The 14,870-nt window shown below is 49.9% G+C and overlaps 1 protein-coding gene across 1 annotated transcript in view; it reads right to left on the reverse strand.

Annotated features, from left to right (window-relative positions):
- Positions 1-843: 843 nt before the first annotated feature.
- LOC308459095 (tumor necrosis factor receptor superfamily member 16-like) overlaps positions 844-14,870 on the reverse strand; it is a 54,847-nt gene continuing 40,820 nt past the window's right edge. Inside the window, exons 4-6 of the mRNA XM_080974192.1 lie at positions 8,018-8,240; positions 2,786-2,931; positions 844-1,229 (exon numbers count right to left, since the gene is read on the reverse strand). Coding sequence (XP_080830318.1) covers positions 925-1,229; positions 2,786-2,931; positions 8,018-8,240 — 674 coding nt within the window. The 3' untranslated portion in view covers positions 844-924. The remainder of the gene's footprint in view (positions 1,230-2,785; positions 2,932-8,017; positions 8,241-14,870) is intronic.

The following is a 14,870-nucleotide window of genomic DNA, read 5'->3' on the forward strand; positions in this document are numbered from 1 at the left end:
ACGTTAGCAGGACTGAAATAAATCTTATGCCATGGTTTAGTTATTATTAAGGAACTGTGGATTAGGGATTGGAATAAGAAAACCTGCGGAAGGGAAGGAGGGAAGTCAACCGCTCCACGGAGCGTAAAGTAAGACAGATGTAAAAGGATTTGAAATATTTGTGTATTTTGATGGTGGTGGTGTATTTGCAATGAAAACTTAATAAAAAGCATTTTAAAAAAGTGGGTACGGTGAGTCTGCCCTCCTCCAGACCACCTCCTCCCGGAACTCTTCCCCATCCATCACGATTTAAAACATTTCATTGTTTATTATTCAACACAGTAAACCAAAACAACCGAAACAGTAAAAGTTTGGAGATTATTATTATTATTTTAAAAAGGACACAATTTCTGAGGACCGTCCCTGCACTGTAAAAAAGCAACACCTGCAAGGTGGTCCTGGAGACGGGGTCCAGCTCACCTGAAATAGAAATACGTAGCAGGTGCAGAGAGTACGAAAACCCCTTTGAGTCCAATCTTTTGCTGAAAGGGAAAACCACACATGCTTGCCTCTCCCCCAGCACAAACACACCGTGTAGACCCTGGAGGACCCCAAGCAAGGAACCTGTTCTATGAACAAAGCCATTTCCCCTCTTCCTTGTACCTGCAGGCCATCTGGGGCAACCCGGTCCGATGTGTGGGGTACCAATCATAAAATTATTATTATTATCCATCGGTGTTCATGCGCTCCAATGATGTCCACTGCCGTTTGCTCAAGTTTCCATGTGTTTTAAGAAATCCCTTTACAGTAAAACCAACGTCCCGATCCCTGACTTGCCCCTTCTTCTTCCCGTCCCCTCCCCCCCCCCAATTTTAGTAAAAACCCAAACCCACAAACGTAACCCTAAGTCAGTCCACCTGCCGGGCCAGCAGGTCCGCTCCCCCATCACACCACGGAGCTGACCTCGGTGGGGGCGCTCAAGTTCTCTGCCACGTCCGCCCTCTCAATGGCCGCCAGGGCCGTGTAGAGGGACTCCAGCGTGGCCCCTTCCTTGGCCGACCAATCGGAGAGCAGGGTGTGGGCGGGGGCCTCCCCCCGGCCGAAGGCGTCGATGGTCTCTTCCTCGTAGCCCAGGTAGTTGGCCAGGCAGCGCCAGTCTTTGCCGTGGGCGGAGGCTTCCAGAAGCTGCTCCACCTCTTCCTGCTTGTGGGGCGGCAGGTTCGTGTACAGGCGGGGTTCAATCCTGTGCCCTGTTTTGCGTGGAGAAAGAGGGGGGAAGGTCAGAGAGGACATCACTAATATACGCCCCCTTGCCCGCTTTGATCTGTGGAACGGGCACCATTACAGGCGCCACGTAATACCTGTTCCAAGATTGTGGCAGCAACTAAACTTTGAAACTCCCTGCCTATTGACATTCACTGTACCCTTTTTTGCACCGGCTAAAAACATATTTATTTAAGCAAGCCAACCCAGATACTCAGAAACGCTGATTTGCATTTTGATCTGCTTTCGGTTTCTTGCCGATTTTATGTTTTGAATGCTTCAAATAGCGGCTTTTAACTGTTTTCACCCCCCAAAAAATTATTGTTTCATTCTGAGGTCTGTTACAATCAAGAAGTATAAAAATTTCATGTACAAAACAAAACTTATTGGACTTATTTGTGTCTTTAAAAAAACAATCAGGATGCAAATTCAAAGTGACTTGTAATTCAAACATTAAAAGAAAAAAGGAAAATGAAACAAAATAAAAAATAAAAATATTAATCTAAAAATAACCAGTCTCATCTTAGCTGTGCATCTCTTTGATGACAAATGCTGCTGTATAAAGAGGTTCATTTTGTATGTAGGTTTTGTTTTATTTGTTTTTCATCTTATATTTTGGAAACGTACATCCATTTTTTTCTCCTTTAAATTGTTTTGGGGGCCCCCACGAGAGTGGGGCCCTAAGCTAAAGCTTGTTTAGCTTATACGTAAATCCGGCACTGGCCTGGGGGGTGACGTTCGGCGCGCCACCCGCGATTCTGAAGCCTACTCCGAGCCGTCGATGTATGTGTAGGGTGTGACAAAAAAAAATTCTGCACCGGGTACCACCTCACCTCGCTATGCCACTGCCTGAGGCAGTTTGGGCCAGGGTGCGCCAGCCACAAATCACGCCGCCCTGTTTGTGCTTGGGGAAACCCTGGGGGCACAAGCCTTGCCTCGCCAGAATGGTGCATGCTCTAGTTATCTCCCGCTTGGACTACTGCAATGCGCTCTACGAGGGGCTACTGTTGAAGGTGACCCGGAAACTGCAATTAATCCAGAATGTGGCAGCTAGACTGGTGACTGGGAGCGGCCGCTGAGACTATATAACACCAGTCTTGAAAGACCAACATTGGCTCCCAGTACGTTTCTGAGCACAATTCAAAGGGTTGATGTTGACCTGTAAGGCCCTAAACAGCCTCGGCCCGGTATACCTGAAGGAGCGTCTCCACCCCCATCGTTCAGCCTGGCCACTGAGGTCCAGCGATGAGGACCTTCTGGCGGTTTCCTCATTGCGAGAAGCAAAGCTACAGGGAACCAGGCAGAGGGCCTTCTCGGTGGTGGCACCCGCCCTGTGGAACGCCCTCCCACCAGATGTCAAAGAGAAAAACAACTACCTGACATTCAGAAGACATCTTAAGGCAGCCCTGTTCAGGGAAGTTTTTAATGTGTGACATCTTAGTGTATTTTTTGTCTTTGTGGAAGCCGCCCAGAGTGGCTGGGGAAACCCAGCCAGATGGGCGGGGTACAAATAATAAATGATGATGATGATTAATATTATTACCCTTCTTGGGAAGGTGCTGATCCTGCAGGCTGTGGGTGTCGAGGAAGACCCCGCTGTCGCTGTGAAGTTTCTCACCCTCCGGGGACGTCACCAGTTCGCCCGCTCGGGCCTTGGCCAGCTGCTTCTTCTGCTTGCATGTGGTCCAGCTGCAATCGTGCCGAAAAGGATGGAGGGGGACACACGGATGTCAGCGAGGGGCGCAGAGCAGGAAGAGGTGAACCCCAGATTTTCCCCCAAACCCGCCCCCCCACGAAAGCTACCAATCGCTTCTGCCTCGCCCTGAAGACCCCAACCAGGAAAGCAGTGTGGCTTAGTGGGGGAGAATCTGACTTGCAAGTCAGATTCTCCCCCACTAAGCCACACTGCTTTCCTGGTTGGGCGGGTAAAAATCAAGACTGGAGTAAATTTACGGACTATTTGAAAACCAATTGTGACGAACAAATGACGCTCGTTAGGTTTGCAAGAAGTTTTGTAAGGCGTATTGCAAAAAAGATAAGGAGGAGAATTATTGGTTAAGGATAACGAAAGGTAATATGAAATTAAGAAATGCACAAGAAGTGGTAAAGAACGGAAAATCGTCAGAGATGTTGACGGAAGTCCAAAAATATTGTATAAGATGAGAAGTTACGCTGTATGAATGTTGGAATTAATATGTTAAAAAACTAATAAAAATATTTTTTTTAAAAAAAAAATCAATTATTTTAAAAATAAATAAATTAATAAAATGAATTGATTGGTTTTATTTTATTTCAATCGGGTTTTTAAAATAAAATGCTTTTGGAGGAAAACTCTTTCTAAAGATAGTTTTTCTATTTAAGTTACATTCTAGTCCAAAGGCTATTCACCAGGAAATGAGGATTTCAGTTTTTCATGTGTGATAAAACTCAGCCTGTTGTTTTTTTAAAAAACCGTTTAAGCACATCAATTAACAAATATGGATACATATGCTATATTGTTATTGTTTTAGTGAAATAAATGGTTTAAATTGTTATTAAGGAAATGATTGTTTTTCTCCTTCCAATGAAGGACAGCAGAAAAGTTGCCCAAATACAAACAGTTAACTTATTAAACCTCACAAGTCTTATTATGGAGGGGGGGGGGCAGAATCCCCTTATTATGTGCATGGCCAGAAATGGACATAGAGGACACTCCCCGCCTTCTATGAACCGTTGCAACTGCGCCCCAAATTACCTTGAGCTGAAGTTCCCCTTTATCTCCCTTTCCATCCTTCTGCACACCCACCAGCCGGTTTCCTCTCCCTCTCTCCTCCTTTCCTGCCAGTTCCCCCATCCCCTTCTCCTCCTCCTCCTTCCTGACCCAGCTGTTTTCCACTCTGCCCCCACAGAATTCCGCCAGCATTTTCTGGGCCATCTGTCTTCAGATGCCAGCAGGGGAGAGAATTGATGCAGGCTTATTATCCCAGACTTGGAGGGCCTGTGGAGAGGAGAGCAAGGGCTTCTCGCGCCCCCCCTCCCCGGCCACTGACACCGGCTCCGCTGGAAGATGAGCTTGCAGCCCCCACCCCGCCAGTTTAGACCATCCTCTGTTGTCGTCGTGGTCTTCTTTGGCGATCCCCACCTTCTATACAAATAGTCATCTGGGGTAAGAAACCCTTGCGTTATTCTCTCAATGCCAGAATCTGGGTTAGGGAAGCCTTTTCCCAGTACAGTGGTACCTCGCTTCAGGTTACAGACTCCGCTAACCCAGAAATAGTGCTTCAGGTTAAGAACTTTGCTTCAGGATAAGAACAGAAATTGTGCTCCGGCGGCACGGCAGCAGCAGGAGGCCCCATTAGCTAAAGTGGTGCTTCAGGTGAAGAACGGACCTCCGGAACAAATTAAGTACTTAACCCGAGGTACCACTGTAGTGATGTATGGAAGTGAGAGCTGGACCATAAAGAAGGCTGATCGCCAAAGAATGGATGCTTTTGAATGATGGTGCTGGAGGAGACTCTTGAGAATCCCATGGACTGCAAGAAGATCAAACCTATCCATTCTTAGGGAAATCAGCCCTGAGTGCTCACTGGAAGGACAGATCCTGAAGCTGAGGCTCCAAGACTTTGGCCACCTCATGAGAAGAGAAGACTCCCTGGAAAAGACCCTGATGTTGGGGAAGATGGAGGGCCCAAGGAGAAGGGGATGACAGAGGATGAGATGGCTGGACAGTGTTCTCAAAGCTACCAGCATGAGTTTGACCAAACTGCGGGAGGCAGTGGAAGACAGGAGTGCCTGGCGTGCTCTGGTCCAGGGGGTCACGAAGAGGGGGACACCACTAAACGACTAAACAACAACAACATCTGATCACTTGCCTGCATAGTGCTATTCCGTATGGATTTAATTAAAAAGCAAACTCTCTCTCTCTACACACACACACACACACACACACACACACACATATTGGGGAGTGAAGCACACTAAGGTTGGGGAAACATTCATGTTCTTGCTCTCAGTTTTACTTTTTCATTTAATCCTTTGTTTCTTCCTCTTTGTTCTTTCCTGGCATCTCTGTACAGTGGTACCTCAGGTTAAGTACTTAATTCATTCCAGAGGTCTGTTCTTAACCTGAAACTCTTCTTAACCTGAAGCACACTTTAGCTAATGGGGCCTCCTGCCACCGCCGCGCCGTCGGAGCACAATTTCTGTTCTTATCCTGAAGCAAAGTTCTTAACCTGAAGCACTATTTCTGGGTTAGCGGAGTGTGTAACCTGAAGCGTATGTAACCTGGGTTTCCACTGTAATACTTCTGGGAATCTTACTTAAAACGGGGGGCGGGGGGGAGGGATGAGCAGGGAGGAACAGAGAACACCATCTTGGAAGAACGGAACGGAAGCTTTTAAAAAATTCTTTTCTAAACCAGTCCTAAAAGAATGGGGCACCCGTAAGCAGGATTCGAAAATAAGAGCCTTCTCTCCTTCTGCGGTTTCCGACCATGCTTCTGACTACGGAGGCTGAGCTTAGCCATCGATAGCCCTCCATCAATTTGTCCAATCCTCTTTTAAAGTCAGATAGGTTGGTGGCCTGTGGCAGGGAGTTCCACAGGCTACCTCTACGCTGGGTGACGACGGGTTTTCTTTTCTCTGCCCCAAACCTTCCAACGTTCAGCTTCGTCCCACGAGTTCTACTGCCATAAGAAAGTTTAAGAAAGCTTTTCTCTAATCAACTCTGGCCAGGACACGCATAATCTCACGTCTCTCCTCTTTCTTCCCTTTTCTCTAAACGGTCCTTTTCCTCATAACAGGATTTGCTCCATCCCCTTCATTTTTTCCCAACCTCTTCCAACTCCGCTTTGAGGCAAGGCGACCAGAACGTGGGACCCGCAGTGTTCCGAACGCACCCCAGATTTTTTAAACTGATAACAGACCACCGAGCAAATTTACAAGAGGAACCCCCTGCCATGTGGAGAGCTGGCGGACATTGCTGCAAAACCGCAAACGTTTGCGCTGCAACATTGTGTGTGTATGTGTGTGCTTTTTTGGGAGGTGGTCCAACAGGGCGATGCCAGGAAGCGGGGTGCAGATGGGGCCGGAGGAAACGTCTCGGAAACTGACCGCTGCGTGGGAAAAGATTGGCTCCTCTCCTCCCCAAAGAGAGGGGGGCCGACGGCGTCACCTCGCACTAAATTTACGAGGGGAAATCAGAAGCGGGAGGCGGATTTGGGGAGCCAGGGGAGAGCAGTTGTGGGGCCGTCGGCCGCAGCCAAATCTATAGAGCCCTGAGCAGCAGGAGGGGCCTGGGATTGGGGGTCCGTCAGTGTGAGAGGAATGTATAAAGAGAGGGAGCCCCGCGAGGGGGTGAGGCGGCTCGGAGGGAAATAAATCCGCCCCAAAAGCCGGCACAAAGGGGGAGTTTTGCCCGTTCCCAATAGAACAGCAAGCGACTGGGCTTCTTTTCAGCCAAACCCCATTAATCTCAGCCTCCCCGGCTGGCGAGAGAAGAGAGTGGCCTAATCTGGGCCAGAGCATCCCAGCACCGGGCTTAATCCTATTCAGGCGACAGGCCCCAGCGGCGAGACCTGGCCCAGCGGGGAGGGCGGCCTCTCCCCACATTTTCGGATAACACTGTGTGTGTGTGTCTTTTTGCAACCCTATTGTGGGCAAGTCGCTGCCTCGCCGGGACTCAACAGAGCACCTGGGCACAGATGAAAATGGGGGGGAAATGTTGATGGTGATTTTATGTAAACTGTGTTCTTTTTACTGTGGTTAGCCGCTCTGAGCCCGGCTTCGGCTGGGGAGGGCGGGATATAAATAAAATATTATTATTATTATTATTTTAGGATTTTTTAAATGCTAGTTTTAATGTGTGCCCAGAGTGGATGGGGAGACTCAGCCAGATGGGCGGGGTATAAATAATAAATTGTTGTTGTTTGTTGTTAAATTGTTGTTCTTGTTGTCTTTTTCGTGTTTGCTGTGTGCAAAGCCTGCCTGGGAGCTGAGTGCCCAGTTCTGAAGGGGAGCCTTCAGAATAATAATAATAATAATAATAATTATTATTATTATTATTATTATTATCCGTGACCAGGGAGAAGAGTCGGTGGAAGAAGATTGGAAGAAATTTAAAGATTACCTAGAGAAATATTGCAAAATTAAAGCATGTTAGAGTGATGATGGATTGAAATTAAGTGGTTTCTAGCTGTACAGGCTTTAAAGTTATATACAGATCAAGATTAAGGATTAGGATTAAAAAGGTTAAAAGAATGGAAAATTGGCTATTAATAGATAAAAATTTAATGTTATATTATATTAAGATTAGGGATTGGGATTAAAAAGGAGGGAAAGGAATTGCTGGACAAACAAAACTGAATTGGTATGAGGAGGTCCAGAAAATAAGTAAATTCAAAAGTAGTGATGAAAAGATGGAATTGTTTTTAACCGCTTTTTCTTTTTTTCCCCTGTATTTTGTATTGTGTATTTTTCTTATTATTTTTAATTTTTTTTCTTATCGATGTGTTTCTTTTTATGTGAAATTTTAATAAATATCATTAAAAAAACCCACAGAATTATTATTATCATCATCATCATCATCATCGTTTCCAATGCTGCAAGTTGCTTTGAGCTGCCGTGCCCAAAGAGCCCCATCTTAAATCTAAATAATAATAATAATAATCTGTGCAAACACTCCCGCTTACTCTGCACTCCAAGTGTGCTCCAACCACTAGCCTGCGCAGCCGCAAAGGCACATTGCTTGCCAAAATCCCCTATACACGCCCGTCCCACCCTGAGCGTCCCAGACCTACGATTTGAAAGCCACGTAGGCAAGGAGTCCCACCACCACGGCCGCCAGGATGGAGCAGTAGACGGGGATGATGTTCTTGCTGTTGTCCTCGGCCAACGGTGGCACGAACTCTGAAGAGGACGCACTGGGGGCAAGGCTGCTTTCTGAATCCAGAAGCGGCGTCTTTTTGGGGAATTCCTTCCGGGCCTCGCCCTCGCTGCGTTTCAGGATCTGAAGCTCTTTATCTGGAAAAAGAAGCGCAAAAGTTATTAAGTGGGGAGGCCTTGGCTAGGTTGATCAATAAGAACCACATTGCTTGACGACACTGCCAGTCTGGTGCCATGTGCGCCAATCATGTTGACAAAGGTTGCGTTTGGAAAAACGGGGGTTTGCAGGAATCTTTGGGGACAACAACACAAAAAACACGAAGACTGTATACTAGATAGCACTGCAATTCTTATTGCATGATATACATGATTTAGTACAACAAAAACACAATGTGTACACTTGTAAATTCTCTAATATATTTGAAATAAATGAACACATGTCTGTCACTCTTTGAAAGTCCGTAGAAGCATAATAAGTCTATGGTTGAAACATAATAATAGATGCTATCCTGTGGGCTAAGCGGTAAAACTTTTTTTAGGTGCCGAAGTAGTAAGTGAATAACAACGTAGGACAGTGATCCCGGATAATCTGACTGTTTCGCTGGAATCTTCTTCAGCGCAACTACAAAAGAATTCAAATATGAAACAATGACCTGTGTACATGAAAACGATATAAACTTCACACATTACAACCCATATGCTACAATTACAAAAAGAACAAAGGTTGTTGTTTAGTCATTTAGTCGTGTCCGACTCTTTGTGACCCCCTGGACCAGAGCACGCCAGGCACTCCTGTCTTCCACTGCCTCCCACAGTTTGGTCAAACTTTAGTTGGTAGCTTCGAGAACACTGTCCCACCATCTCGTCCTCTGTCGTCCCCTTCTCCTTGTGCCCTCCACCTTTGCCAACATCAGGGTCTTTTCCAGGGAGTCTTCTCTTCTCATGAGGCGGCCAAAGTCTTGGAGCCTCAGCTTCAGGATCTGTCCTTCCAGTGAGCACTCAGGGCTGATTTCCTTCAGAATGGATCGGTTTTGTTGAGTCGTGGGTTGACATAGCAGCCGGCACAGCGATTTCTTCAAGTAGCTCTTTATTATGGTAAGCTGGAATAGAACTGACTGCGAACAGCTCAGCCGGCCTGTATTTATAGGCAGCCGGCTGTCAACATTGTAACCACAACAGCCCAGAGTTCCCGCCTAAAATAACTGGCGCGGACCTGAGTGAAAACTATCTACAGACCTGAGTGAAAACTATATACAGTATCCCCCTGTTGGCCCAGGGTGAAACTACACTACATAACACCCCTCCCCACCGAGATAAGGCGTTAGTTACAATCGTAATGGTTTCCTTATATACAGCACTACGCGTAATGGTTCAATTAGGCACAAAAGCATATCGGTTACATTTCCCATACTTAGACCAACAGTGATACCTGTCCAACAACATAGTCCTTTAAATGAGTTGGGCGCTTGGAAACTCTGCCAGACCGCCGGGGGCTGGTAGCCAAGTCCGGAGGGCCACACAGTTCTCGCTGAGGCTGTGGTGCGACCCTAGGTGGCGTTGGAACCAACTCCCCTGGATCCGCTGCTGTGGGTGGAGCCTCCGCAAGTGGAGTGGTCTGAGTCTGTTCTGAAACGGCTTGGTTCGGCTCCACGCTGGCAGTTTGCGAGGGAGGTGTAGGTGGGGCCTCGCCATCTGTACGTGTCTCTTCTGGAGCCGCCAGCGCAGTTGGGGGCACCTCGGTAGTGTCCAAGTCCCCAACCCTGCGCCTAAGCTGGTCTATGTGCCGTCGCCACAAGCGTCCGTCTTCGAGTGCCACCTGGTACGAGCGAGGTCCAGTGACTCCCACTACTGTGGCTGGCACCCAAGGGATGTCCCCCACATAGTTCCGGGCAAAGACCTGGTTTCCTGGGACAAATGACCGTGGTGCGTTGGCACAGCCTGGGGGTTCAGCCACGGCAAAGTCTGGGTGTAGCCGGTCGAGCGGTGACCTGAGGCGGCGGCCCATAAGCAGTTCAGCAGGACTCCTCCCTGTGGCCGCGTGAGGGGTGATGTGTTGCACGAACAAGTATTCGGCGACCCGCTCATGCCAGTCTCCCCGGTCCAGGCGCGCCAGTGCCTCTTTTGTCGAGCGCACCATTCTTTCCGCTTGCCCGTTGCTGGATGGATGAAAGGGTGCCGTTAGGGCATGGCGGATGCCCAGTCCCAAAAGATATCGCTCAAACGTGCCTGACGTGAACTGCGGTCCGTTGTCAGAGACAAGGACATCAGGACACCCATGCGTTGCAAACAGGCCTCGCAGCACCCGGATGACAGCTTCGGTAGTGGTGGAGGGCATCAGGGCGACCTCCAGCCATTTGGAATAGGCGTCCACCACTACCATAAAGGTCCGGCCGTGAAAGGGGCCAGCCAGATCGATGTGCACCCTCGACCAGGGTGTCTTTGGCGTCTCCCAGGTGTGTCCCTTAGCTGCCGGTGGTGCAGGCCTCGACTCCTGGCACGCTTGACAGGCGGACACCCAGGCAGTGATGGCATCGTCCATATTAGGCCACCAGACGTAACACCGAGCCAACGCCTTCATTTTGACAATTCCCGGGTGGCCAACGTGCAGAGCCTCCAGGACGCGCTGACGGAGTCCCTGGGGAATCACGACGCGGTCTCCCCACAGCAGGCAGCCGCGATGAGCTGAGAGTTCATGTTGTCTGGTTGCGAAGGGCTGGAACTCCGATGCAACAGGCCCTTGTGGCCACCCCCTCCACACCCAGTTGAGCACCCGGCTGATGGTGCGATCCTGGGCAGATGCGGAGGCCACAGTGGCAGCCGATACAGGCGCTGCCGGAAGATCCTCAATCAGAAGGAGCGATGAAGCTGGAGCCGGGTCTTCCACAAATGCTGGAAGAGGGCAACGGCTGAGGGCGTCGGCATGGCCCATCGATTTCCCCGGGCGATGGATGAGCCGGTAGTGGTAGGCAGCCAGGAAAACAGTCCATCGCAGCATGCGTGGTGAGAGGACCGGTGGAGTTGGACGATCACCGGCGAGGAGGCCCAGGAGTGGCTTGTGGTCAGTGATGAGGTCAAAAGTCCTGCCATAGAGGTATTCATGGAACCTCTTCACTCCAGCCACAAGTGCCAATGCCTCCTTGTCGAGCTGGCTGTAATTCCGTTCCGTCGGAGATAGTGTCCTGGAAAAGTAGGCGAGCGGTGCTTCTCTTCCATCTGGAAAACGGTGACTAAGGACAGCCCTGATGCCAAAAGGTGAGGCATCGCAGGCAAGGACCAGCGGCCTGGATTCACTGTACTGTACCAGCACACTGTCTGAAGAAAGGAGAGCCTTGACCGCGTTGAAGGCCGCCGTCTCCCGATGACCCCAGGCCCAAGGCGTCTTAGTGCTAAGGAGTCGGTGAAGAGGCTCAGCCACTGTGGCTTTGTGGGGCAGGAACATGTTATAAAAGTTCAGCAGCCCCAGGAATGCCTGCAACTCCGTTTTGTTCTTTGGAGTGGGGGCCTGCTGGATAGCGCGGATCTTGGATGTGGTTGGATGAAGACCGGAGGCATTGATAAGATAGCCCAGGAACTCTACCTGTGGAACGGCGATCTGGCACTTCTCCCTCTTTACCTTGAGCCCGGCCTCCTGGAACCTGGTCAGCACGGCACGGAGGCGCTCGAACAGCTGCTGGTGTGAGTCTGCAGACACCAAGACGTCATCAAAATATGGTACCACGCCTGGAAGCCCTTGCAGGAGACGCTCCATAAGGCTTTGGAAGATGCCAGGAGCCACACTCACCCCGAACTGCAACCGGCGGCAACAGAATGCCCCCCGGTGGGTGACGATCGTCTGGGCTTCAGCAGTGGCATCATCGACTGGCAGTTGTTGATAGGCTTGGGCAAGGTCCAGCTTAGCGAAGACCTTACCCTCACCCAGGGAATGCAGCAGGTGTTGGACAACAGGAACCGGATAAGCGTACTGCTGAAGTGCCTTGTGGATCGTGCACTTGTAGTCAGCGCAGATTCTCACCGACCCATCTGGCTTGACAGGCGTGACGATGGGGGTTTCCCACTTTGCGTGGTCAACCGGCTCCAAAACTCCTTGGGCGATCAGTTTGTCCAGTTGTTCGTCCACCTTAGCCTTGAGAGCAAAGGGAACCCGGCGTGGCTTTAGCTTGATGGGGCCGACTTGTGGATCAAGGCTAAAGGAGATGGGCGTACCTGTATATTGGCCCAAGGTGCCGTCAAAAACCTCGGCAAAGTCTTTGACCAGACCCTCAGTCTCTGCATTAGAGATGCAGTTGATGCCGGTGACTTCCAGGCCGAGGGCATCAAACCAGTCTAGCCCTAGGAGGCTTGGCCGCTGACCTTCGACCACCACCAACCGGAGCAGGCCTGAAAAATCCTTGAAGGCGATCCGGAACCGGCCAACGCCTACCACGGGAATGTCGTTTCCCTGGTAGTCTCTCAGGTGTACGCGGTGAGAGTCGAGTTGCCTTTTGGACACTCTGGGTACCAGTCTTTTGATGGTGCTCCATGACACGATGGAGAGGGCAGACCCGGTTTCGATCTCCATGTCACATGGAGCTCCTTCAATGAGCACCGTGACGTTCAGCTTGCGTCGCGTAGGCGAGTCGGTTTGGCCAATCGTGGTTCCAGACGGGCAGCGGCAGTTGGTGAGAGCGAAACAACTTTCCTTGGCAGACTGGAGTGAAGACTTGGACTTGCGAGTCGATGAAGGGGGGGTGTCAGACGGAGCCGATCGGCAGACCTTAGCGATGTGGCCCCTTCTGGAACACTTCCTACAGATGGCGTCTCTGAATCGACACTGGGCACGGGAATGGTTGCCTCCGCAGCCAGCACATTCCGGTTGGCCCTTGGACTTCAGTTGGAACTTCCTGCGCTCCCGCTTTGTCTGGTGCACGTCATCGTCTTCACTGGAGGATGCCTCCTCACTGCTGGCCTCTTCATGATGCACCGGAACTGGCTCCCTAGCAAGACGCGGGCTGCTGGACTTGCGGATCTCCTGGGCGGAGCGTTCAGCAGCTTCTGAGGCCACAGCCTCCTCAATGGCTTTCTGTAGCGTGAGGTCTGGCTTGGCTAGGAGGCGCCGTTGCAGATGGATGTCCCGGACCCCGCAGACGATTCGATCCATCAGGCATCGTCTAAGTCTCGGAACTCACAGTGCATTGCAGCCTGTCGCAGGGCGGTGGTGTAGTTGTTGATTGACTCCCCCTCTGCCTGGTTCCGGTGGTAGAACGCATGGCGGGCAGCAATCTTGGACGGCTTTGGTGCGTAGTGGTTGCGGAGCTTCTCTTGGATCGTGTCCCATGGTGTTGCCTGGACTGCTTCAGGCGCAACCAACGCTCGGGCCGTCTCAAACACCTCAGGCCCACAGAGGCTGAGGAATAGGCCCCGCTTCCGATCCTGTGATACTGCTGTCAGCTCGTTGGCTTGGAGGTAGCAGTCGAACCGAGCGAGGTAGGAGTCCCATGATTCAGAGGCTGGCGCAAACGGCAGTAGAGGCACAAGTGAAGCCATGATTCCGATGCCGGCGTGAAGGGCGATGGATGGAACACAGTGCTCTAGCCAGAACAGTCAGCTCTGAATTGGTTCTGCCCAGTGATTTCGCTCAGTGATTTCGCTCTGTGATTCAGCTCAGTGATTCAGCTCAGTTCAGAGGCTGGCCGCATCTGGCTGTGCTCTGATGTCCATCCATCCCATCCTCGTCGCCAGTGTTGAGTCGTGGGTTGACATAGCAGCCGGCACAGCGATTTCTTCAAGTAGCTCTTTATTATGGTAAGCTGGAATAGAACTGACTGCGAACAGCTCAGCCGGCCTGTATTTATAGGCAGCCGGCTGTCAACATTGTAACCACAACAGCCCAGAGTTCCTGCCTAAAATAACTGGCGCGGACCTGAGTGAAAACTATCTACAGACCTGAGTGAAAACTATATACAGTATCCCCCTGTTGGCCCAGGGTGAAACTACACTACATAACAGGTTTGGTCTTCTTGCAGTCCATGGGACTCTCAAGAGTCTCCTCCAGCACCAGAATTCAAAAGCATCCATTCTTCAGCGATCAGCCTTCTTGATGGTCCAGCTCTCACTTCCATACATCACTACTGGGAAAACCATAGCTTTAACTATACGGACCTTTGTTGGCAAGGTGAGGTCTCTGCTTTTTAGGATGCTGTCTAGGTTTGTCATCGCTTTTCTCCCAAGAAGCAGGCGTCTTTTAATTTCGTGGCTGCTGTCATCATCTGCAGTGATCATGGAGCCCAAGAAAGTAAAATCTCTCACTGCCTCCATTTCTTCCCCTTCTATTTGCCAGGAGGTGATGGGACCAGTGGCCCTGATCTTCATTTTTTTGATGTTGAGCTTCAGACCATATTTTGTGCTCTCCTCTTTCACCCTCATTAAAAGGTTCTTTAATTCCTCCTCACTTCCTGCCATCAAGGTTGTGTCATCTGCATATCTGAGGTTGTTGTCAAAATATACATTTATTTAAAAAAACCACAAGCATTTTTACTTGGCGTTGTAGGGGAGGATATTAATAGACAGGATTGTAAAATGTTTTTATATGCAATAACGGCAGCAAGAATATTATTGGCACAAAAATGGAAACAAGTAGAATTACGGACGAAATAGGAGTGGGAGACGAAATTAATGGACTATGCAGAATTAGACAAACTGACAGTATGGGGAGTTAGGGATGGGTTAGTACCTCTGGTGGGGGACACATCATGCTCTTAATGTCCACTCAGCAATCACCTGTGGCTCCTA

This window comes from Podarcis pityusensis, assembly GCF_964106645.2.
Source record: "Podarcis pityusensis genome assembly, chromosome: 12".
Lineage (NCBI taxonomy): Eukaryota > Metazoa > Chordata > Lepidosauria > Squamata > Lacertidae > Podarcis > Podarcis pityusensis.